The sequence below is a fragment of the Mustelus asterias genome, chromosome 11, assembly GCF_964213995.1.
Source record: "Mustelus asterias chromosome 11, sMusAst1.hap1.1, whole genome shotgun sequence".
Lineage (NCBI taxonomy): Eukaryota > Metazoa > Chordata > Chondrichthyes > Carcharhiniformes > Triakidae > Mustelus > Mustelus asterias.
This window is the reverse complement of record NC_135811.1, coordinates 7,745,809-7,771,746: the sequence shown is the minus strand read 5'-3', so window position 1 is coordinate 7,771,746 and position 25,938 is coordinate 7,745,809. Positions and strand designations below refer to the sequence as shown.

General features: G+C 49.5%; 1 protein-coding gene across 3 annotated transcripts in view; it reads left to right on the top strand.

Annotated features, from left to right (window-relative positions):
- Positions 1 to 25,938, top strand: part of LOC144500341 (cartilage acidic protein 1-like) — a 377,638-nt gene that overhangs the window by 306,779 nt on the left and 44,921 nt on the right. For all 3 annotated transcript variants that reach the window (XM_078223086.1, XM_078223087.1, XM_078223085.1), the window contains exons 7-10: positions 6,313 to 6,449; positions 14,874 to 14,956; positions 21,316 to 21,416; positions 25,244 to 25,412. In XM_078223086.1, the coding sequence (XP_078079212.1) occupies positions 6,313 to 6,449; positions 14,874 to 14,956; positions 21,316 to 21,416; positions 25,244 to 25,412 (490 nt within the window). The remainder of the gene's footprint in view (positions 1 to 6,312; positions 6,450 to 14,873; positions 14,957 to 21,315; positions 21,417 to 25,243; positions 25,413 to 25,938) is intronic.

Below are 25,938 nucleotides of genomic sequence, written 5' to 3'. Positions count from 1 at the left end.
GGCCATGCTAAATTGCTCCTTAATGTCCAAAGATGTGCAGGTTAGGTGGATTGGCCGTGCTAAATTGCCCCTTAGTGTCCAAAGATGTGCAGGTTAGGGGGAATGGTCATGCTAAATTGCCCCTTAGTGTCCCAAGATGTGTAGGTTAGGGGGATTAATGGGGTAAATGTATGGGGTTGCAGGGATAAGACAGGAGGTGGGCCAAGGTTAGATGCTCAGTCAGGGAGTCGGTGCAGACTAGATGGGCAGAATAGCCTCCTTCTGCACTGTGGAGATTCTGAAGTTTAATCCACAACATCCAAAAAAAAGTAACCAGGTCTCCTGAGTCCTGAGATACTGAGTCCACAGCTCTTCAGGTCCACTGCTAAAATTAGAGGCATGTGACCTGATTTAAATATTATAATTCCTTACTTGAATCTTGAGAATAGGAGCAGGAATCGGCCAATTGGCCCTCTGAACCTGTTCCACGATTCAGTGAGTTAAATGGCTGATCTTCAGCCTCATTGTGCATTATTCCCATATCCCTTCATTCCCTTAGGACCTGACATCCATCAAGCTCTACCTTGAATATACGCTGTGACTGAGCATCTGAAAACTCTCAGGGGTAGAGAATTCCAAACATTTCACAACCCTCTGAGTGAAGACTCTTCTCCCCTATCCCGGTCTTATTCAGAGACTGTGACCCTTTGTTTCAGATTCCCTATCCGAGGGGGACACTTTGACAGCACCTCCCCTGTCAAGCCCCCGAAGAATGTTATAAGTTTCAATAAGATCGCCTGTCACTGTTCTAAACATAGAAATCATCATAGAAATCATAGAAACCCTACAGTGCAGAAGGAGGCCATTCGGCCCATCGAGTCTGCACCGACCACAATCCCACCCAGGCCCTACCCCCAGATATTTACCCGCTAACCTACACATCTCAGGACTCTAAGGGGCAATTTTTAACCTGGCTAATCAACCTAACCCGCACATCTTTGGACTGTGGGAGGAAACCGGAGCACCCGGAGGAAACCCACGCAGACACGAGGAGAATGTGCAAACTCCACACAGACAGTGACCCGAGCCGGGAATCGAACCCGGGACCCTGGAGCTGTGAAGCAGCAGTGCTAACCACTGTGCTACCGTGCCGCCCTAACTTTAAAACTCTACTTATGGGACAATTCCCGCCATCTGAAACCAGTCTAATGAACCTTCATTACATTCCCTCTCTCGGGCAACTCTGTGAGGAGACCGGAAGAATTGCAGTGACTTCACCAGAACCTTATATAACAAATTAAATAACTCCTCGCCTGACACACGCACACGCACATACACACGCACACACGCATGTGCGCATGTAAACGCACACCACATGCACACACGTACACAGGCACGCATGCGCATGCACATCGCATGCACACACACGCACACCGCGTGCATGCACACACACATACACACTCACACACACATGCACGCACACATGCACATGGTAGCACAGTGGTTCGCACTGCTGCCTCACAGCGCCAGGGAACTGAGTTCAATTCCCGGCTTGGGTCACTGTCTATGTGGAGTCTGCACGTTCTCCCCGTGTCTGCGTGGGTTTCCTCCGGGTGCTCCAGTTTCCTCCCACAGTCCGAAAGACGTGCTGGTTAGGGTGCATTGACCCAGACAGGCGCCAGAGTGTGGCGACTAGGGGAATTTCACAGCAACTTCATTGCAGTGTTAATGTAAGGCTTACTTGTCACTAATAAATAAACTTTACTTTTACTTTACACACTGTGGTGAACCATCGTTGGTTCCCACTGGATAGTACTGAGCCAGGGCTGGCCAGTACTACAGGAATGTATATAGGTTACTGTGGGATTGTACTAATGTTGCTGTTGGGTTAGGGTGGGATTGTTACACCTGTGTTTGTTACGTTTGTGGCACATCCCAGTCGGGCTCCGCCTCCTGGGAGAGGTATAAGACTCCCTGCTTGGACGGGACCCCTTCAGTCTGGGATAGTGTGTTAAAGTTCTGATAGTTCCATTGTTAGTTAATAAAAGCCTTCTTTTACTGAAGCTTCGAGCCTCGTGTCCAATTGATGCGCATCACACACATGCTCACACACATAAGCACGCACACACACACACACACACACATGCACACGCACACACACACACACATGCACACGCACACACACACACATGCAGACATGCGTGCACGCATGCCGTATGTACTCACACACATACACACATGCTGGCAGGCTGGAGTTTCCCATTTTTAAGATTTTAACTCTGAGCTTCCTTCCCCCCCACCCGGTCCTGAAGGTGGTGGGTGATGGATGGAGGGGAGGTGGGTGGTGGGGGGAGGGGGGGAAGAGTGGGAGAGTCTGATAAAATTCACCCCCATTCATCAGTTTGAAAAGCAAGGGAGTGAGTTCCTTCAATTTGAACTGAATGCATTCAGGCTCTCTGCATCCCAGCTCTCTGAGAATCTCAGGGCCTGTTGATATACAGCCATTTAATTAAAAGGGAGACCTTTGAAGAAATTAGTTTGGGAGCGAGCCGTGAATGTAACATTGGCTGGTGCCAGAGAGAGAGAGAGAAGGCTGTGCCGTTCAGTCTGTACGCGAAGGGGCAACTGGGAGATTGATTGATGTAGTTACTGAGAGTCTCTGAGAGATCGAAACAAGAACATACAGTGCCTGAGGGCAGCGCAACAATTCTTCATGACCAATTCATGACTTTCTCAAACTGCAGCTCCTGATGTTACGCAGGGAACTGCGGGAGAACCAATTTACACACAGTGAGATCCACAGAATGTAGTTCAGATATTGCTCTCTGCCCCACTGTAAAACTGACATTGCAAGTTCACTGTCCTGTATGGGAACAGTGCGCTTTTCACCACTCCTTCATCAGGACTCTAAATACATATTGATGAGTCTCCTCCGCACTGTCCTCATTATTCTCCCCTCCTCAAATCCTCAGGTTTTCAAAGCCCAAGTTTGGATGTCTTCCACTTCTGCCACTCGTTTGACCTTTCTCTTTTGCCCTTGTCAGCCTTGGTGGAATCCTACACTTTAACAAAGAACAGCACAGCACAGGAACAGGCCCTTCAGCCCATCAAGCCTGTGCCGACCGACACATGACACCTTTCTAAACTAAGGACCTTTTGCCCCTGCGGGGTCCCTGTCTCTCTATTCTCTGCCTCTTCAGCTCCAACAACACTCAAGAAGCTCGGCACCATCCAAGACAAAGCAAGCCACTTGATTGTCATCCTATCCACCACCTTCAACATCCACTCCCTCCACCACCGATGCACATTGGCGGCAGTGAGTACCATCCACAAGATGCACCGCAGCAACTCGCCAAGGCTCCTTCGACAGCACCTTCCAAACCAGCATCCTCGACCACCTAGAGGGACCAGGGCAGCAGATACTTAGGAGAAATGTTCCCTTCCAAATCCACTCCAATTTCATTCACACTGCCCTCCCACACCCAATTCAAAGGGAACAGATTTCTTGTTACCCAGTTATATTAAACTTGACTGTTAGCCAGCCCGGATGGATTGGAAACCTTGGGCCATAACTTCCTCGGATTGTCACTCCCTATCGGCTTGCTTGCGCTTACATCCTGAAGCTCCTGTCTTGCCCGAGCTTCCTGACTCCGACCAGGTGAGATTCAAGGTTCCAGCAGCGAAGCACGTCCCCAGCTCCAGTGATGAAGTCTAAAAGTAGCAGAGTGAAGGAGGGCGTGACCCCTTTTTTATGGCACTAGCTTTGTGAGTTCAGACATCAGAGGGGAGGCGGACATGGGGGGCAGGGGGTTGCCGATATTGGGGGAGTCAGACATTGGAAGTTGGGGAATTTGGACTTCGGGGCAGAATCAGACATGGGGGTGTGGAGTTGGATATCGGGGGGAGTCGGACATTGGGGCTGGAGTCAGCATGGGGATGAGAGTTTTGGACATCGGGAGAAATCAGACATTGGAGTGAGGGGTGAGGGCTGAGATGGGGGGGTTGGACATCAGGGGGTGCGGATGGTTTAATGTTTGATGTTTATTTATTAGTGTCACAAGTAGGCTTACATTAACACTGCAATGAAGTTACTGTGAAAATCCCCTAGTTGCCACATTCCGGCGCCTGTTCGGGTCACACTGAGGGAGAATTTAGCACGGCCAATGCGCCCTAACCAGCACGTCTTTCAGACTGTGGAAGGAAACCAGAGCACCCGGAGGAAACCCACGCAGACACGGGGAGAACGTGCAGACTCCACACAGACAGTGACCCAAGCCAGGAATCGAACCTGGGTCCCTGGCGCTGTGAGGCAGCGGTGCTAACCACTGTGCCACCATGCCGCCCTTGGGATCAGGTCAGTGGGGAAGGGGGTTGTTCGGGTCGAGGGGTGGTTAGGTTGGTGAGGGTGTTGGGTCCATTGAGGTCTTGGGGTGGTTAGGTCGGTCGAGGTCTGGTCTGTTCAGGTCTGGTGGTTAGTTGGAAGGGGTTGGGGAATCCTGCATGGGTTTCTGAAGCTTCATTACACAGAAAACAATCGAATAAAAGGTTTGCCAAACATTTTTGTATCGGAAAACATTTCCTTGAAGGAAATGAGCTGGGATTGGAGTACACACAAACAGTTCATGCATTGGACAGTGTGTGACCATCAACGTAAAGGTTTTAATTAAACCTACAAGATATTAAGCTAATGGATGGCAGAATGGAAAGTGCTAATTCAAGGTGTTACCTCACAAATCGAATTAATAACCTTATTTTTCATTTCCAATCAGATGAATATTGGTATGTTTTATTTCAGTGGAATTTCTCTGGGACTGTTGTTTATTGTGGAGGCAGTGAGGGTGTCTGTGGAGACACAGCTTATGTTTACAATGTCTTTAACATGGTCAACCATCCCATCCCAACTGCCAATTGCCCCAAAGACCCAAGCCCACCAGCTCCTCATCTCACTAATTGCCACCTCCTACCCCTCCAGTATTACCCCTTCTCCACCCTCATCCCTGATCCCCATCATCCCATCTCCCTCTCTCCGTCCCTATCTCCCTTCCTTTCCATACCTATCTCCCACCCCTGATTTAATACAATTCCACTTCTGTTTCCCTGTGCTTTCATCTCCCACTCTTCAGTTCCCGACCCCGCGGATTTTCCATTCTCCCATTTCCTACTATAAGAATCATAGAATCCCAAAGGGCAGAAGGAGGCCATTCAGCCCATTGGGTTGGGTCAGTGCACTGACACTCTGACAGAGTGCTGTACCCAGGTCACCCCATCCCCATAACCCCACTAATCCCCCTAACCTACACATCTGTGGGCACTAAGGGACGATTTAGCATGGCCAATTCACCTAACCTGCACATCTTTGGACACTAAGGGACAATTTAGCATGGCCAATTCACCTAACCTACACATCTTTGGGCACTAAGGGACAATTTAGCATGGCCAGTCCACCTAACCTGCAAGTCTTTAGACACTAAGGGACAATTTAGCATGGCCAATCCACCTAACCTGCACATCTTTGGTTATACTTTCCACTCTTGGCTGCTGCTGGTGATAGATTAGCCTGAGAGCAATAGGAACACTAGTCATCCGAATAGAGCAGGGTACATTGACGAGAGAAGGGTCCATAGTAGACAGGTGAAATGGAATGAGCACAGAAGGGCTAGTATCTAAGGCAGGAGTTGGGGGGAGGAGGGGTTCTGGGCGGATGCGGCAGCAGAGAACTCGGAGCAGCACAGAGGGGTGCAGGCGAAGAGAGTTTTGTTTTGGTGTGAGGCAGTGGCCTGGTGATGGAGGGGAACTCTCTGGGTTTGCAGAAGGAGGGGTGGAGAATTTTTAGATATCCGAGGGTAGAACATGCAGCGATTGAGAAGGGACAGGGTGGGATCACAGAGGGATAGTAATGGACCGCATGGTGGCACAATGGTTAGCACGGCTGCCTCACAGCGCCAGGGATCTAGGTTCGATTCCTGACTCGGGTCACTGTCTTTGCGGAGTCTGCACGTTCTCTCCGCATGGGTTTCCTCCGGGTGCTCCGCTTTCCTCCCTCAGTCCGAAAGATGTGCTGGCTAGGGTGCATTGGCCGTGATAAATTCTCCCTCAGCGTACCCGGACAGGCGCCGGAGTGTGGCAACTAGGGGATTTTCACAGTAACTTCATTGCAGTGTTAATGTAAGCCTACCTGTGACACTAATAAATAAACTTTAAGGGCACCTCAGGATCCACATATAACCTGCGTTCGATGTGTTGCACCCTCCCTCTGTGGGCACTGATCTGGACTGGCATTCTCTTCTTCACTGGTTATTTGGTAATCACTGGGTCGAATGTGGTTTTTCTTAGGATATAGCAAGCCCGGTGTTCGCAACGCCCTCACCGGTTAGGACGGTGATCGTGGCCGACTTTGACAATGACCAAGAACTCGAAGTATTCTTCAACAATATCGCATACCGAGGGTCATCGGCAAACCGCATCTTCAGGTGGGTCAGATCTTGATATGGATCAATAGAAACTTACGGCACAGTAGGAGGCTATTCGGCCCATCATGTCTGTTCTGGATCTCTAGCAGGAGGAGTAGTGAAGCTTAGTTTGTAACCCTGTAAGAACCTCAACTTCAAGCCCCCGTCCAATTTCCTTCCCAAATTAATTGAGGAATCTTTTCAGAGCTTCCCAAATCTTAACAACCCTAGTGAACAAAGAAAAGTTCTCCTCATCTCCCCTCCAGATCTTTTGACTATGATTTTGAAATCTGTGACCTCCAGAGAGAATAGTTTTTCTCAATCTACTAGGAGCGGCACGGTGGCGCAGTGGTTAGCGCTGCTGCCTCACAGCGCCAGGGACCCGGGTTCAATTCCCGGCTTGGGTCACTGTCTGTGTCGAGTTTGCACGTTCTCCCCGAGTCTGCGTGGGTTTCCCCCAGGTGCGCTGGTTTCCTCCCACACTCCAAAGATGTGCAGGTTAGGGGGATTGGCAGTGCTAATTTGGCCCTTAGTGTCCCAGGATGTGTAGGTTAGAGGGATTTCCGGGCTAAATATGTGAGGTTACGGGGATAGGGCCTGGGTGGGACTGATGTCGGCACAGATACATTGGGCCGAATGGCCTCCTGCTGCACTGTAGGATTCTATGATTCAATCGCCCCTCATAACTGAAATCCTTCATCCCTGGTATTGTGACTTTTTGAAACATTAAATTGTCTCCTTTCCTTCCACAGAAAGAGGAATAGGTAAGTGGCATGACTCAGGAAGCCGGGTGGGTAAAGAACATAGTTTATTACAGAATGCAAAGTCAACTCACTTCCAAGACGTACGCACACTAATCCCTGCCTGGGACGGAGTAAAGCAGGCCCAGTCCTGGGCCTGCCTCATAAAAAGCTCAGGTGGTGAGTTCCAGCTGGAAGGGCCACTGCCTGTTACCAGGGGAACTCGTGAGCCCCACAGGGAGTTCAATCAGTGATTCCACATGGACTGGTGGGGGTTGTCATACCTCCCCCCCCCCCGCCCTGCCCTCTCCCCGAGTTCCAGGGTTTCCTCTCGCTCCCATGACAATGCCCGTGGTCACATCTCCATCGCTTGTAGGGTCTGGTCAGGGGGGCTGTGTAAGAGCAAAGTGAATGTCTGTTCCGTGAGGAAAGTCGAGGAGTCACTACTCGGGGATCGTCCTCGGTGGTGACCTTTGTCTCCGTGTCCAGCCAGAATCTTCATCGTCCAGATGACTTGAGTTTTTCGAGGGTGGAGTTTCCCGTCCACAGGCTGGCGTGAAAGATGCCAACGGTGACAGACCCACATTTCCACAACCCTCTGTGAGGAAGAGTTTTCTAACTTCACCCCTGAATGGCCTGGCTCCAACTTTAAGATCATGCTCCATAGTTCCTATTATTCACTTGAAACATTTTAATCATCTTGAACACTTATCAACATAGGAGCAGGAGCCGGCCTTCTGGCCCTTTGAGTCTCAGTTAGATCACCCTTCATTTTTCCATTAGAACAATACAAAATAGTCTCTGAACTTGTCCTCAAAACGTAACCCCTTTATCCCTCTTATTGTTCCAGGGAACTTTCCAGAAAGTAGTCACTGACATTGGACAATAGAACACTGCACTGACCTCAGAGTCATTCAGCAGGTCCTCCTACAGAGATCATTCACTTCATTTTATCATGTGGCCTTTGTATTAATATTCCCGATTGTATCTTCCATGAAATCATGGAGCTCTCCCACACGGAGGTCTCCCACACGGAGCTCTCCCACACGGTCACGCTCTCTCACACGGAGCTCTCCCACACGGAGCTCTCCCACACGGAGCTCTCCCACACGGAGCTCTCCCACACGGAGGTCTCCCACACGGAGCTCTCTCACACAGACACGCTCTCTCACACGGAGCTCTCCCACACAGAGCTCTCCCACACGGAGCTCTCCCACACAGAGCTCTCCCACACGGAGCTCTCCCACACGGAGCTCTCCCACACGGAGCTCTCCCACATAGAGCTCTCCCACACGGAGCTCTCCCACACAGAGCTCTCCCACACGAACTCGCTCTCTCACATGGAGCTCTCCCACATGGACATGCTCTCCCACACGGAGCTCTCCCACACGGAGCTCTCCCACACGGAGCTCTCCCACACAGAGCTCTCCCACACGAACTCGCTCTCTCACATGGAGCTCTCCCACATGGACATGCTCTCCCATATGGAGCTCTCCCACACGGAGCTCTCCCACACGGAGCTCTCCCACACGGAGCTCTCCCACATGGAGCTCTCCCACACAGAGCTCTCCCACACGGAGCTCTCCCACACGGACACGCTCTCCCACACAGAGCTCTCCCACACGGACACGCTCTCCCACACAGAGCTCTCCCACACGGACACGCTCTCCCACACGGAGCTGTCCCACACGGAGCTCTCCCACATGGACACGCTCTCCCACATAGAGCTCTCCCACACGGAGCTCTCCCACACGGAGCTCTCCCACACGGAGCTCTCCCACACAGAGCTCTCCCACACAGAGCTCTCCCACACGGACACGTTCTCCCACACAGAGCTCTCCCACACGGAGGTCTCCCACACGGAGTTGATCGGACGCTTGGGTTGCTGAACAGCAAGCAACGTTTGTGCCACGTACATGGCTCCAATGAGAGACATTCTGACCATCTCCCCATGACATTCAATGGACATTATCATTGTTGCATCCCCACAGTCAACATTCTTGAAGGGGGGGGGCGGGGGGTGGTGGGGGAGGCGTGGAGGTGGGATTGACCAGAGACTAATGTGGACCAACCACAGAAAAACGTTGCCAATTCACCACTGTTGCCAATGGCCTGGTATTTGAGAAGCAGTCTCGACCCGTTCCCCTGGCAGGTGTGGAAGTGGTTCTGGGACAAGGAGGAGGCGGGAGTGGTGAGGAGGGAGAGAAGGTGCAATGAATAAAATGTAGAATTCTGCTGGCAGCTTGCAGATCATGTTCTCTGCCTAATGATGTGCTGTCCACATTCCCCTATCTAATAGATCAAATACAATATATGTTTTCTCTGGTGATAATTTTGGTTGGGCTTGTATTGCATTTCATTTTGTGACTATTGAATTGACAGACTGCTCTCAGATATTAATATATAGATTGCATTTAGTCATCAGTCTTGGTGATGAATGAGTTCAGGCAAGGAACAGATGATTTTCAATTTGCTGATTTTCCAACGCAGGCTTGTTCCCCTCTCCCTCTCTCTCTCTCTCTCCTTCTCAACAGCACTTCATTCTCACCTAATATCCATCACTCTTATCGATCCTCTGAGGCGGCTATTAAAAAGCAACACCTTGCAGGAAGTAACAAATGACCCGCCGAATTAATGAGTAGCGGGGTGACTCAATAAATGGTGGATTGCTGGGGACATGGTGACACGGGTGGACTGCGTCTGTACGTCCGAGGGAGTTGCCGTAAGATAGCAGCTAGTCAGACTCTCTGGAGTTAGCTGTTCTGGGTCAGCAGGGAGGCGATGGCCTTGTGGGATTATCGCTAGACTATTAATCCAGAATCTTAGCTAATGTTCTGGGTACATGGGTTCGAATCCCGCCACGGCAGCTGGTGGAATTTGAATTCAATTAAAAAATATCTGGAATTAAGAATCTACTGATGACCATGAAACCATTGTTGATTGTTGGAAAAACCCATCTGGTTCACTAATGCCCTTCAGGGAAGGAAATCTGCCGTCCTTACCCGGTCTGGCCTACATGTGACTCCAGAGCCACAGCAATGTGGTTGATTCTCAACTATCCTCGGGCAACAAAGCATGGGCAATAAATGCTGGCCCAGCCAGCGACGCCCATGTCCCATGAGTGAATAACCAAAATAAAGAGGTCAGGAGTTACGGTTCACCCCAACCCCAGGGTGGCACAGTGGTTAGCACTGCTGCTTCACAGCTCCAGGGTCCCGGGTTCGATTCCCGGCTTAGGTCACTGTCTGTGTGGAGTTTGCACATTCTCCTCGTGTCTGCGTGGGTTTCCTCTGGGTGCTCCGGTTTCCTCCCACAGTCCAAAGATGAGCGGGTTAGGTTGATTGGCCATGCTAAAATTGCCCCTTAGTGTCCTGAGATGCGTAGGTTAGAGGGATTAGTGGGTAAAATATGTAGGGATATGGGGGTAGGGATATGGGGGTAGGGCCTGGGTGGGATTGTGGTCGGTGCAGACTCGATGGGCCGAATGGCCTCTTTCTGTACTGTAGGGATTCTATTCTATTCTATTCTAACGATTGTCTGTCGAGTCTGGAGAAAGGGGGGGTAAACGATCAGGTGGGGTTTCCGTCCTGATTGGAAGTCACAGTCAGATTTTAGCCCATTCCATTCCCCCCCACCATGGCCGAATGGCCTGTTACTTCTCACTTTGCCTTCACTTGTGGAAAGTCGATTTTCCAACCGTGCTCGCCCCAAAACCGGAAAATCCCGCCCGAGGCCAATGGACCTTTGCATGGTTTGCCCGCTACGATTCCCTGGGCGGGCGGGATGGGAAAATTCCCCCCGAAGTGTTGGAATGGGAGGGCCGGCATCCCAGATAAAAATCACAGCCTTTAAGAGATGGAATACTCCCCACTCGCCTGGATGGGTGCAGCTCCAACGACACTCGAGAAGCTTGACACCATCCAGGACAAAGCAGCCCCGCTTGATTGGCACCCCATCCATAAACATCTACTCCCTCCACCACCAATAAACAGTGGCAGCCATGTGTGTGCCATCTACAAGATGCACTGCAGTAACTCACCAAGGCTCCTTCAACAGCACCTTCCAAACCAGTGACTGCGGTTCAAGAAGGCAGCTCATCACCGCCTTCTCAAGGGCAACTGGGGAAGGACAATAAATGTTGGTCTAGACAGCGACGCCCACCTCCTATGAAAGAATACAAAAAGGAAAATAAATGAAGAAGAATTGTGTGCTGGGGGGTTAATTCTGCAATAGGGCGGCTGCCAGTGTGAAGGTGATTGACACAACCAGGGAACAGTGTAAGGGGCAGTGGAGTAGGGGGCTCGAGGAATGAATGGGCTGTGTTTTTTTCTTTATTCATTCGTGGGGCATGGGTGTCACTGGTTGGCCAGCATTTATTGCCCATCCCTTGTTGCCCTGGTTCAGAGGGCATAGAAATCATAGAATCCCTACAGTACAGAAAGAGGCCATTCGGCCCATCGAGTCTGCACTGACCACAAACCCACCCAGGCCCTACCCCCATATTCCTACATATTTTACCCACTAATCCCTCTAACCTATGCATCTCAGGACACTAAGGGGCAATTTTAGCATGGCCAATCAACCTAACCCGCACATCTGTGGACTGTGGGAGGAAACTGGAGCACCCGGAGGAAACCCACGCAGACATGGGGAGAATGTGCAAACTCCACACAGACAGTGACCTAAACTGGGAATCGAACCCAGGTCCCTGGAGCTGTGAAGCAGCAGCGCTAACCACTGTGCCACCGTGCCGCCCCCATTGCTCAACCACATTGCTGTGGCTCTGGAGTTACATGTAGGCCAGACCGGGTAAGGACGGCAGATTTCCTTCCCTAAAGGACATTAGTGAACCAGATGGGTTTTTCCGACAATCGACAATGGTTTCATGGTAACCAGTAGATTCTTAATTCCAGATATTTTTGATTGAATTCAAATTCCACCATCTGCCGTGGCGGGATTCGAACCCGAGTCCCCAGAACATTAGCCGAGTGTACTGGAACATGAGCAGCGAGTGTGGGTACCGTTATATTGAACTCAATCCAGTTGGTGCAATATGAAACATGAACACTTGTCTTGCTAACAGGTTTATTCACAGAATGCAGCATTATAATCGCCTGCTCCCACCCTGTCACTCCCATGGCCCAGTAACCTATCTTAGGTTGCAACAATTCAACTCAATTAAACAAACTCAGGGACAAAACAAGAGACGGGCCTTTAAGGGGGCGCTTCGAAACACAGAAATAAATTACAAAGGAAACTTAAAACATCAAAACACAGTGGCTGGGATTTTACCGACACACCCGTCCCAGAATCAGGGCGGGCGAGGCTCACAGAAGGGAATTCTCTGTTGGCCTCGGGCGGGATTTTACGAGCCTCGCCCCAAGCCAAGCTCGTAAAATCCCAGCCAATTTGTTGAGTTCTACCGTCCCGCCCGCCACGGGAACCGGAGCGGGCGAGGGTCGGACCGTGGGAAGGTCCGTTGACCTCGGGTGGGATTTCACAGTTTCGAGCGAACAAGGCAGGAAAATCCCAGGCGACACGATTAATGGGGTTGATAAAACATTCCAGTCCCGGCGGTGCCCATCGGGTAGGAGGCCTCGGTGGTCCCAGCAGACTCCGCCTTCTCCCTCTCCAGGGACACCCGACATTGATGACGTTTTCCCAGGAGGATGTCCATGAGGAGACCCTCCCCTTTCCCCCCCCCCCCCCCCACGCCCCGCCCCTCTCTGCACCAGGTACCCGTACATCAGGAACATGGGGCTGAAGTGCAACAAAACTGTCGTGAGAAGTTTTTCACATAACTGAAAAAGGGGTGCAGTCTCTTACAACTCAAATACGTGTAGTCCGAGGTCGCAAAAAACACAGACATCTTGGGCCCGCCAACCAATGCCTCATTCGGTTGCAATGGGACTGCTGTGTGCGCAACATCCTCCATCTACCCCAGGTCCTTCTAGGTGGTAGCAGTCACGGGTTTGGAAGGTTTTGTCTAAGGAACCTTGGTGAGTAGCTGCAGTGCATCTTGTAGATGGTACACGCGGCTGCCACTGTGCGTCGGTGGTGGAGGGAGTGGATGTTTGTGGATGGGGTGCCAATCAAGCGGGGCTGCTTGGTCCTGGATGGTGTTGAGTTCCTTGAGCGTTGTTGGAACTGTATTTATCCAGGCAGGTGGAGAGTATTCCATCTCACTCCGGCACGGTGGCACAGTGGGTTAGCACTGCTGCCTCACAGCGCCAGGGACCCGGGTTTGATTCCTGGCTCGGGTCACTGTCTGGTGGAGTCTGCACGTTCTCCCCGTGTCTGCGTGGGTTTCCTCCGGGTGCTCCGGTTTCCTCCCGCACTCCAAAGATGTGCGGGTTAGGTGGATTGGCCGTGATAAATTGCCCCTTAGTGTCAGGGGGAATCGTTGGGGTAAATGCATGGGGTTGTGGGGATAGGTCCTGGTGGGATTGTGGTTGGTGCAGACTTGATGGGCCGAATGGCCTCCCTCTGCACTGTAGGGATTCTGTGTGACTTGTAGATGGCGGATAGGTTTTGGGGAGTTAGGAGGTGAGTTACTTCATTGGCTGTAAAATGTTTTGAGACGTCTTATGATGCGGGAGACGCTTTATAAATGAAAGTCTTGCTTTTATCTTTGAGTGATGTGATGCGTGTCGAAGGCAGGTTATATTTTATCTTTCTGTAACTTGTCCTGTGTTTTTTAAGAGGGAGTTTGGGGATTTTAGGTGAAGGGTGGCGTACGGGATCGAGTTTGATTTATAACTCGGATGTTGCCTTTCCCGACAGTCTGCTGTGTGTGTTATACCTTTCCCTCTGGGAACTGCTCCCACCATTCTGAGCCTTGTTCTCACTGTAGCTGGCGCAGCAGCACTCTCTGCTGGTCAGAAATCGGTACTGCCTGAATTTTAACAAATTGTCCCGGATTTCAGGGCACCATTTACAGAATAAGAAAGGTTGGAGAGCAGGAACTTTCCCTCAAAGTAGCCGCAGGCTAAACCTCTCTGCTTCCCTACCTCTCTTGCCTTCTCATTTTGATTCCCTTCCCTGTTTTAATATCTCTTAATATATTATATTTTATCAGTTTATTTATTAGTGTCACAGGTTGGCTTACATTAACACTGCAATGAAGTTACTGTGAAAATCTCCTAGTCGCCACACTCCGGCACCTGTTCGGTGGTACACTGAGGGAAAATTTAGCATGGCCAATGCACCCTAACCAGCACGTCTTTGGGAGGAAACCAGAGCACTCGGAGAAAACCCACGCAGACATGGGGAGAACATGCAGACTCCACACAGACAGTGACCCAAGCCGGGAATCGAACCCAGCTCCCCTGGTGTTGTGAGGCAGGTGTGCTAGCCACTGTGTCACTGTGCGGCCCATAGGTATCTCAATGTTAAACTTTGGTTGATATTTCCTCCTGTGAATCAGCTTGGGATGTTTTAGTATATTAAAGGCATTATGTAAATGCAAGTTGTTGTTGTGTTTTCTATTGAAGTTAGTCAACGTTGAACATGACCACTGCCTGTGTGGCCCAATCAGTGAGCCGGGTGTTTTTGATGCTGCTCTTGGCGTATGCCTCTCATTTTCTGGTGTGTGAGAGATTGCAGGTTCGATTCCCCGGTGAGGCCTGGTGCCTGAATGACCTGTTACTGCGCTTTCGGAGTCTTACTGGGTGCTGATGGCCTGTTCCACTGTGTTCCCTCGCAGGGTCTCTCGGCAGGAAGGGGCAGACCCGCTAATTAAAGAGGTAAACCCAGGAGATGCTGCAGAGCCCACCGGACAAGGGACAGGTAAAGCTGACGTCAGCTTGATTGCTTTTTGCGGTTGTTCGTTGCGTGGGATTTTGGTGGAAGCGGTAAGGTGAGGTCCCGCCTGGCCGCCTGCTCGAAGCAATGTTAAAACTCCCACGGTTACCATTTGACAGCTTCAGGAGCGTTCCCTCACTCTGATCCCCCTGGTCAACATTCATCCCTCAACCAATGCTGCAAGAAACACAGTCTTGTCATTATCAGATAGCAGTTTGTGGGATCTTGCTCTGCACAAATTGGCTGACTCAGAGTCACACGGTGCAGAGCAGGCTCTTCGGCCCATCGAGTCTACACCAACACATTAGAAACACCTGAACTCCCAACTAATCCTAACTGCCAGCACTTGGCCCATAGCCCTGAATGTTATGATGTGCCAAGTGCTCATCCAGGTACTTTTTAAAGGATGTGAGGCATCCCGCCCCCACCACCCTCCCAGGCAGCGCATTCCAGACCCTCACCACCCTCTGGGTACAAAGGTTTTTCCTCAAATTCCCCCTAAACCTCCCACCCCTCACCTTGAACCTAAGTCCCCTCGTGACTGACCCTTCAACAAAGGGGAACGGCTGCTTCCTATCCAGTCTGTCCATGCCCCTCGTAATCTTTTACACTGAGGTCGCTCCTCAGTCTTCTCTGCTCCAACGAAACTCAAGTTTATCCAACCTCTCTTTACAACTGAAGTGTTCCATCCCAGGCAGCATCCTGGTGAATGTCCTCTGGACCCCCTCCAGTGCGTTCACATCCACCCTTTCCTGCAATAAGCCACAATGTATTTCAAAAGTGCTTTGACGTCATGACATCATGCACAGTGCGAGAAAGGCAAGTTTGTTCCTTTTTCTTTCTGGGTCTTAGTTGGTGTGAGAGTGTCCTGCTTTCCAATAGGCTGTTTCTCCCAGAGCTGCGATGACTGCTTCAGAACAGAACATGTGGGAATTGTTATAAAGCGGAGGTAGATCCTCTCTCTGAGGACGAGCACCCGACCACTCAAAGAGGAGTACCTCGCCTGATAATCTGTTAAAGAGTGTGTGAGATATAGTACGATCGGCTCTTCAGCAACTTTTCATGGTTCAATCAAAATAACTACCTGAAACTCTCTCTGTAAAAGCAACAGGTAACACTTTATTTATCTAACTAACAGTGAACAGTTTAACTAAACTATTAACAAACTGAATAAAACATTATTCTGATGGAATGCTGTTTAGATAAATACAATTCCCACTCAATAACAAAAAAATAGAATTATTAGTCACTCTCTAAATTACAACCAGGTTTTGTCGTCTTCCAGAATATTTTGTCTCCTTTCTTCTTTGCTATCTAGATGAGGCTTTCTTTTAAGACATACATACGCTGCAGCAGAGAGCAGTTGCAATCTCTGCTTATTGTCCCACTGCCTATTCTTTTATCCCTGTGATGACACATCCACATCCCCTCACAATATGATTGATTCTCAGGTTACCAAAATATCAATTTCAAATCTAACAGGTTGCTGGTAGCTAGGTGCCGATTTAAACTGATTGGCTAAAATTCAAAATATTCAAATACCTGAAGCCTGTTACCAAAGCAAGCCTGCTGTTTGGCCTTTGAAAGAATGTTTCAGTCAGTGTACTAGCACCATATGCACTTGTATTTTTGTTTTAACTTTCTATTTGTAAAAAGAACACAGCTTTTAAAAGCGACCATGGAATACTTTCACCTCTTAACATTCTTAAAATAATTTTACAAACATCAACTTCACAACAGAATTCTCAACAAGAATGATGTAACTAACGCCAGAGTAAAGGAACATGATTCAATGTGGACCATGGAGAAGGTAAGGTCAGTGCCTCAGCACTCAGCACTCTCACACCTAAGGTCAGTATGTGGTGAGATACAGCATCCAGAATGAAAATCTGGACTGACACTCCAATACAGTACAGAGGGAGCGTCACACTGTCAGAGGGTCAGTACTGAGGGAGTGCCGCACTGTCAGAGGGGAATTACTGAGGGACTGCCACACTGTCAGAGGGGAAGTACTGAGGGAGTGCTGCACTGTCAGAGGGCCAGTACTGAGGGAGTGCTGCACTGTCAGAGAGTCAGTACTGAAGGGATGTTGCATAGTTGAAGGGTCTGTACTGAGAGTCAGAGGGTCAGCACTGAGGGAGTGCTGCATCCCTGAAGGTCCTGCTTTTCCGATGAGACTTTACATTGAGACCCTATCTGTCCTCACAGGTAAAATGGAGGATCCCTTGTCAGGTGGAGCTGGGGAATTCTCCCCGGTGTCGTAGAGCCAATATTTATCCCTTAGTCAACATTACTAAAGCAGACCATGTGATCATTATCCTGGTGGATTGTGGGAGCTTGCTGTGCGTCAGTTGGCTTCTGCATTTCCTGCATTCTAACAGTGATGATGAATCTTCAGGGGTACTTCATTGGCTATAAAGCAACTTGGAACATCCTGAGGTGTGAAGGGCACTATAGAAATGTAAATCTTTCCTGTCCAGTGTCACTATCGGTGGGACCTTGCTGTGCACGGATTGGTTGCAGTTTATTCCTGAGGCATAGTAACTGCTCGTCAAGTAGTGAATCGGTCATGAAAAGATTACAGTGGAAAATATAAACTCTCCCTTTGTTCTGCTGTGCTGTAGATGGCACTGTACACCTAAGGTTCAGTCTACAGTCACCAAGACACAAGATCCCTGACTCATTGGAAATAACTCTTCCATCCTGAATAGGAATTTGTTGCTAAGACTTATTCTTCAACAGTCTCCAATCCCTTCCTCCCCTGACCCTCCTCCAAAAAGGTTTCCCACCCTCCCAGGGACAACACCGACGATGTGCCATCCCTCAATGCCTCCCTTTTGTGACTGATATGGGGAGCACAGCAGCCCATGGTGGGTGCCCAATGTCATGTCTTCACTGGGCATCTTTGGCTTTATTCTGCTGCTAAAATTGTAGGTTTGTTTTTCATTCTGCCAAGGAATGCGGGTATGACTGGCAAGGCCAACATTCACTGCCAATCTCTCATTATCCTTGCGTTGAATAGCTTGCTGGGCCATTTTGGAGTCAACCAATTTGTGGGGAATCGTATATCGGCCAGATCACGTAGGGATGGTATTTTCCCAGAAAGATTTTTACAACAATTGGTGATGGTTTGTCTGGTCACCATAGGGGAGGCGATGGTATTATCGCTGGATTATTAATCCAGAAACTCAGCTAATATTCTGGGGACCCGGGTTCAAATCCCACCACGGCAGATGGTGGAATTTGAATTCAACAAAAACATCTGGAATTAAGAATCTACTGATGACCATGAAACGATTGTCAGGAAAAACCCATCCAGTTCATTAATGTCCTTTAAGGATCTGCCATCCTTACCCAGTTTGGTCTACATGTGACCCCAGAGCCACAGCAATGTGGTTGACTCTCAACTGCCCTCGGGCAAATAGGGATGGGCAATAAATGCTGGCCAGTCAGCGATGCCCATGTCCCACAAATGAATTTTTAAAAAATTATGGAGACTTCTTTATATTCCAGATTTCATTACCTGATCAAATTTAAATTCCACTAGTTGCTCTGGTAGGTTTTGGACCTGAGTCTCCAGAGCGTTAACCTGGGCCTCCAAATTACTATTCCAGTGACATTATCACTACACCCAGCGTGGAAACCTGGAATCCAGGCCCCACCTGAAGTGGACTGAGACTCCCTCCATCATTGTTGGGTCCTGACTTTCAACTCCTCTCACAAGCATTTTAACATTGGGCGTCGCATAGTCTTAAAATAAGGAATCAGCCGTTATGGACTGAGATGAGGAGGAAGTTCTCTGCTCAGCGGGTGGTTTTTAGGTGTCCAGATCACCAACAACCTATCCTGGTCCCCCCATGCCAACACTATAGTTAAGAAAGTCCAACGCCTCTACTTTCTCAGAAGACTAAGGAAATTCGGCATGTCAGCTACGACTCTCACCAGCTTTTACAGATGCACCGTAGAGAGCATTCCTTCTGGTTGTATCACAGCTTGGTATGGTTCCTGCTCTGCCCAAGACCGCAAGGAACTATAAAAGGTCATGAATAAAGCCCAGTCCATCACGCAAACCAGCCTCCCATCTATTGACTCTGTCTACACTTCCCGCTGCCTCGGGAAAAGCAGCCAGCATAATCAAGGATCCCACGCACCCCGGGCATTCGCTCTTCCACCTTCTTCCTTCGGGAAAAAGATACAGAAGTCTGAGGTCACGTACCAACCAACTCAAGAACAGCTTCTTCCCTGCTCCCATCAGACTTTTGAATGGACCTACCTCGCATTAAGTTGATCTTTCTCTACACCCTAGCTATGACTGTAACACTACATTCTGCACTCTCTCCTTTCCTTCTCTATGAACGGTATGCTTTGTCTGTATAGCATGCAAGAAACAATACTTTTCACTAACACATGTGACAATAATAAATCAAATCAACTCAAATCAAGGTCAAAATCAAAATCTTTGGAATTCCCGACACCAGCGAGTTGTGGGTTCTCAGCTGTTGAATGTATTCAGGACCGAGGTTGATAGATTTTTGGATTCTTAGAGCATTGAGGGACGTGAGGTTTGGACATGACAGTGAAGTTGAGGTGGAGGAACAGCAAAACCGCCAGAGCAACTAATGGAATTTAAATTTGATCAGGTAATGAAATCTGGGATATAAAGTAGTCTCCGGAATTTTTTAAAAATTCATTCGTGGGACATGGGTGTGGCCAGCATTTATTGCCCATCCCTCGTTGCCCGAGGGCAGTTGAGAGTCAACAACATTGCTGTGGCTCTGGAGTCACATGTAGGTCAGACCGGGTAAGGATGGCAGATTTCCTTCCCTAAAGGACATTAGTGAATTAGATGGGCAATCGGCAATGGTTTCATGGTCATCAGTAGATCCTATGAACAGCTTGAGTGGCCAGAGACGTCACTCTTGCCACTGTTTTTTATGTTATTATGCAAGAGGCAGGCCATGCTATATTTTTCATTGTGGTCAAAGCTTTCATTGTTAGTTATCAGCCACTGGGCTACAAAGAGAACATATGGAAATAAGGAATATTCGCAATGGTGAGAGGTCAATGGAGACCTTCCCGAGCCTCCTCTTAGAGCTGGAGGCTCTAAACTGTTCAGCTAAATTGAACTGGAGAATCCCACAGCACCAAGGAAGCCATTCAGCCCATCTTGTTATGCCAGCTGCTTGAAAGAGTCCCTAATCTTTCCCTACAGCCCTGTAACATTTTTCTTTGTAAATGTGAGCACTTCAGACTGTGAATCCAACGATCCGAGTTCAAATCTCGCTGGAACCTTGCTTGGGGCGGCCCAGTGGCACTGTGGTTAGCACTGCTGCTTCATAGCGCCAAGGGCCTGGGTTCGATTCCCAGCTTGGGTCACTGTCTGTGTGGAGTCTGCACGTTCTCCCCGTGTCTGCGTGGGTTTCCTCCGGGTGCTCCGGTTTCATCCCACAGTGTGAGAGACGTGCTGGTTAGGTGCGTCGGCCATGCTAAATTATCCCTCAGTGTACCCGAACTGGCACCGGAGTGTGACAACTATGGGCAGCACGGTGGCACAGTGGTTAGCACTGCTGCCTCACAGTGCCAGGGACCCGGGTTCGATTCCCAGCTTGGGTCACTGTCTGTGTGGAGTCTGCACGTTCTCCCCATGTCTGTGGGTTTCCTCCCACAGTCCAAAGATGTATGGGTTAGGTGGATTGCCCATGCTAAATTGCCCCTTAGTGTCAGGGGGCTGAACAGGGTACATACGTGGGGTCTCGGGGATAGGGCCTGGGTTGGATTGTTGTCGGTGCAGGCTCGATGGGCTGAATGGCCTCCTTCTGCATTGTCGGGATTCTATATTTATCCCATTCCCTTGAATCTGCTCCAACATCCTTTCAGGTAGTGCGTTCCAGACCATCACAACTTGCTGAAGACAAAGACTTCCCCTCATGTCACCTCTGCCTCCTTTCCCCATGGTGGTAAATCATTACTGTTACAATTTGCTTGGACCAGCCCAGTGGGAGACAATCCAGAGGTTTCATTGTGAGAAGTCTCACAACATCAGGATAAAGTTCAACAGGTTTATTTGGAATCACGAGCTTTCGGAGCGCTGCTCCTTCATCAGCGCTCCGAAAGCTCGTGATTCCAAATAAACCCGTTGGACTTTAACCTGATGTTGTGAGACCTCTTGCTGTGCCCCACCCCATTCCAACGTCGGCATCATTGATGATTGCTGTGAATTAAATTTGTATTTTTTTCCAGATTTATTATCCACCATGCGGGGATTTGAACTCATGTCTGCAGTCAGTGGTGTAGGACTCTAGATTACCAGTCCAGTAACATTACCACTCTGCTCCCATTCCCAGGTGCTGTTGCGACTGATTTTGATGGAGATGGAATGCTGGATCTGATCATTTCTCATGGGGAATCCAGGGCTCAACCTCTTTCTGTCTTTAGAGTAACCCAGGTATGTATCTGCGCTGTCATGAGGGTAGGGTTTTTATATCCATCCGCTACTGAACGTGGCCACAAGCCCCATCCCTCTCCCTGTGAGTAAAGGCCCGTTGCTAATCCAGGGCGGCAAGGCAGCACAGTGGTTAGCACTGCTGTCTCACAGTACCAGGGACCTGGGTTCGATTCCCGGCTTGGGTCACTGTTTGCGCGGAGTCTGCACGTCCTCCCCATGCCTGCGTGGGTTTCCTCCGGGTGCTCCGGTTTCCTCTCTCAGTCCAAAGCTGTGCAGGTTAGGTAGATGGCCATGTTAAATTGACCCTTAGTGTCAGGGGGACTAGCTAGGGTAAATGCATGGGGTTATGGGGATAGGGCCTGGGTGGGATTGTAGTCGGTGCAGACTAGATGGGCCAAATGGCCTCCTTCTGTAGGATTCTATGACGATTATCTCAGAAAATTCAAAAGTTGTGTTGATTCTTTTATGCCCTGTAGACTGGGGCCTCCTGACAAAGGTCCTGATTGGAGCGAGGAGGGAGGTGAAGAAACTCAAGTCAGAGCCTCAGGCCTATCCCCAGGGCCCCTGCAGTTCCTCAGTCAATAGCAGCTTAGGTGCATGTTATAGCATTCCTCCCTCTGGGTGTACCGGCAAAGGGTCAATTGTGGGAGGCATTAGGATCACCCAAAGCCACTTCGTTAGCACGGGACATTGGAGCATTGCTTAATGCCGCCACTGACCCAGTCCCGACCCCCCTCGACCTGGAGTGCTGAGTAAATCACTGGAAATCAGTGAATAATGACCATCAACCCAACAAACTGGGACTCTGCTCCTTGTTCCTGACCTTTACCCCCTGAGGAAATGGCCGTTGTCCCAAATGGATTCAGTCTGAATCCATCCTCCAGCCAAGCCAAAATTGCTGTCCCTGCAACAGAAACTGGCCATTCGGTCCAACCAGGCCATGCTGGTATTAATGTTCCACTTCAGCTTCCTTCCATCTTAAATGTACCAGCTTCTGTCCCCTTCTCTCTCACTGAGGGCGGCACAGTGGCACAGTAGTTAGCATTGCTGCCTCACACGCCAGGGACCCAGGTTCGATTCCCGGCTTGGGTCACTGTCTGTGTGGAGTTTGCACATTCTCCCCGTGTCTGCATGGGTTTCCTCCGGGTGCTCCAGGTTCCTCCCAAACTCCAAAGATGTGCGGGTTAGGTTGATTGGCCATGCTAAATTGACACTCGTGTCAAGGGATTAGCAGGGTAAATATGTGGGGTTACAGGAATCCCTGGGTGGGATTGTAGTCGGTGTGGACTTGATGGGCCGAATGGCCTCCTCCCACACTGTTGGGATTCTATGATTCTATGAACCCAGCTTGCTTCCCCTTACACACTATACTATTCTCAACCACTACCTGTGGTAGCGAGTTCTACTTGAGGACCAAGGTGTTGGAGCCAAATCCACGATGACGCTGTGAATCCACACGGATGAACTGACTTCCTCCCCTGTTCCTTTGCTGGACTCACGAGTCTATGGTGTCTGCCAGTTGGGATCCAGGGAGATCCTGACTCACCCAACTGCAGCCACCAGAGCAAGAGGAGCTGGAAGGCTTTTCTGATGTGGAGATGCCGGTGTTGGACTGGGGTGAACACAGTAAGAAGTCACACAACACCAGGTTAAAGTCCAACAGGTTTATTTGGTAGCAAATACCATAAGCTTTCGGAGCGCTGCTCCTTCGTCAGATGGAGTGGAAATGTGCTCTCAAACAGTGCAAACAGACAAAATCAAGTTACAGAATACTAATTAGAATGCGAATCCTACAGCCAGCCAGGTCTTAAAGGTACAGACAATGTGGGTGGAGGGAACATTCAACACAGGTTAAAGAGATGTGAATTGTCTCCAGACAGAACAGCTGGTGAGATTCTGCAAGATCAGGGGGAAAGCTGTGGGGGTTACTGATAATGTGACATAAATCCAACATCCCGGTTTAGGCCGTCCTCATGTGTGCGGAACTTGGCTATCAGTTTCTGCTCAGCGACTCTGCGCTGTCGTGTGTCGTGAAGGCCGCCTTGGAGAACGCTTACCTGAAGTTAATGTTCCCTCCACCCACATTGTCTGTACCTTTAAGACCTGGCTGGCTGTAGGATTCGCATTCTAATCAGTATTCTGCAACTTGATTTTGTCTGTTTGCACTGTTTGAGAGCACATTTCCACTCCATCTGACGAAGGAGCAGTGCTCTGAAAGCTTATGGTATTTGCTACCAAATAAACCTGTTGGACTTTAACCTGGTGTTGTGTGACTTTTTTGGTGGCAGACCTGCCTCATTCACACCCACCACGGGCTGAATACAGCTTACAAGAGAGAGAGAGAGAGAGCCATCTCCTAAAACACAATCCCCGAAAGGCCTAGTGTCTGATTTTCTATATGGAGTGCTCAGGAGTGGCTGTCGGCTGAATGAATGCATTTGACCAATCAACTCAAAGAGTTGTTGGTTGACCAATCAACCAATCATAAAGCAGCCATGTGCTCTTTTATTTTATTTGTTTGAGGGACATGGGCGTCGCTGGCTGGGCCAGCATTTATTGCCCTTCCCTAGTTGCCCGAGGGCAATTGAGAGTCAACCACATTGCTGTGGCTCTGGAGTCACATGTAGGCCAGACCAGGTAAGGATGGCAAATTTCCTTCACTAAAGGACATCAGTGAACCAGATGGGTTTTTCCGACAATCGACAATGGTTTCATGGTCATCAGTAGATTCTTAATTCCAGATATTATTTTTATTAAATTCAAATTCCACCATCTGCCATGGTGGGATTCGAACCCGGGTCCCCAGAACATTAGCTGAGTTTCTGGATTAATAATCTCGTGATAATACCACTAAGCCATGTGCTCCTGATGATAGATACAGAAGGATATACAGCATGGATAATGATCAGTGAACCATATAGAATCATAGAATCTCTACAGGACATTTGGCCCATCGAGTCTGCACTGATTCTCTGACAGAGTATCTTACTCAGGGCCTCTCCTCTGCACTGTTCCCATAACCCCACACATTCACCATGGCCAATCCCTCTAAACTACACATCTTTGGACACTAAGGAACAATTTAGCATGGCCAATCCCCTGAACCTACACATCTTTGGACACTAAGGAACAATTTAGCATGGCCAATCCCCTGAACCTGCACATCTTTGGACACTAAGGAACAATTTAGCATGACCAATCCCCGTAACCAACACATCTTTGGACACAAAGGAACAATTTAGCATGACCAGCCCCTCAAACGTACACATCTTAGGACAATAAGGAGCAATTTAGCATGGCCAATCCACTTAACTTGCACATCTTTGGGTACTAAGGGGCAATTTACCATGGCCAATCCCCAAGCCTTCACATCTTTGGTCACTAAGGAGCAATTTAGCATGGCCAATCCACCGAACCTACCCATCTTTGGACACTAAGGGGCAATTTAGCATGGCCAATCCACCTAACCTACACATTTTTGGACACTAAAGAGCAATTTAGCATGGCCAATCCCCTGAACCTACACATCTTTGGAGTGTGGGAGGAAACTGGAGCACCCGAAGGAAACCCACGCAGACACGGGGAGAACGTGCAGACTCCACACAGTCAGTGATTCAAGCCGGGAATCGAACCCGGGTCCCTGGCGCTGTGAGGCAGCGATGCTAACCATTGTGCCACTGGGCCTTATATCAAAGTGGGAACAGGGGAAGGGAGCTGATAAAATCAGTCATGATTGAATGGCAGAGCAGACTCGACGGGCCAAGTGGCCTAGTTCTGCTCCTATGTCTTATGGTAACCATTTCTCTGTCTGAATTTCTTTATTAAAGGGTGCTGACAATAACTGGTTGCGGGTCATTCCTCGGACCAGGTTTGGTGCGTTTGCCCGTGGGGCCAAGGTTGTGCTGTACACGAGGAGAACCGGGCCCCACCTCCGCATTGTAGACGGAGGCTCTGGGTATCTCTGTGAGATGGAGCCGGTGGCACACTTTGGGTTGGGTAAGTAGCTGCCATTGCATCCCAATGAGTTATTGCTCAGCTTCGACGGTTCTGTGCTTTACGTTGGCAAGAGTTTCCAAACCAACCCCCTTTCGCGGTTATCGAGGGAGGCGTGGGATGATGGCGTGGGCACGTGAGTGGTGCTAGGGTGAGACTGTGGAAGTTCTCATGTTTTGTAATTCAGTTTGGATCCTGAGTGGATGTTGAGGTTGGTAATTGGAGTGAGAGGATCGTTGGGGAATGGGGGCAATCTAGACTTCTCTTTGAAAGAGGTGACCCAGACCCAATGGGCCGAATGGTCTCCTCCGTGCTCCACTGTTCTAAGCATCTTTAAAAATTATTTTACAGGATGTGGGTGTCACTGGCTAGGCCAGCATTTATTGCCCATCCCTAATTGCCCTTAAGATGGTGGCGAGCTGCTTTCTTGAACCGCTGCAGTCCACAAGGTGTAGATACACCCGCAGTGCTGTTAGGGAAGGAGTTCCAGGATTTTGACCCAGTGACAGTGAAGGAACGGCCGATATAT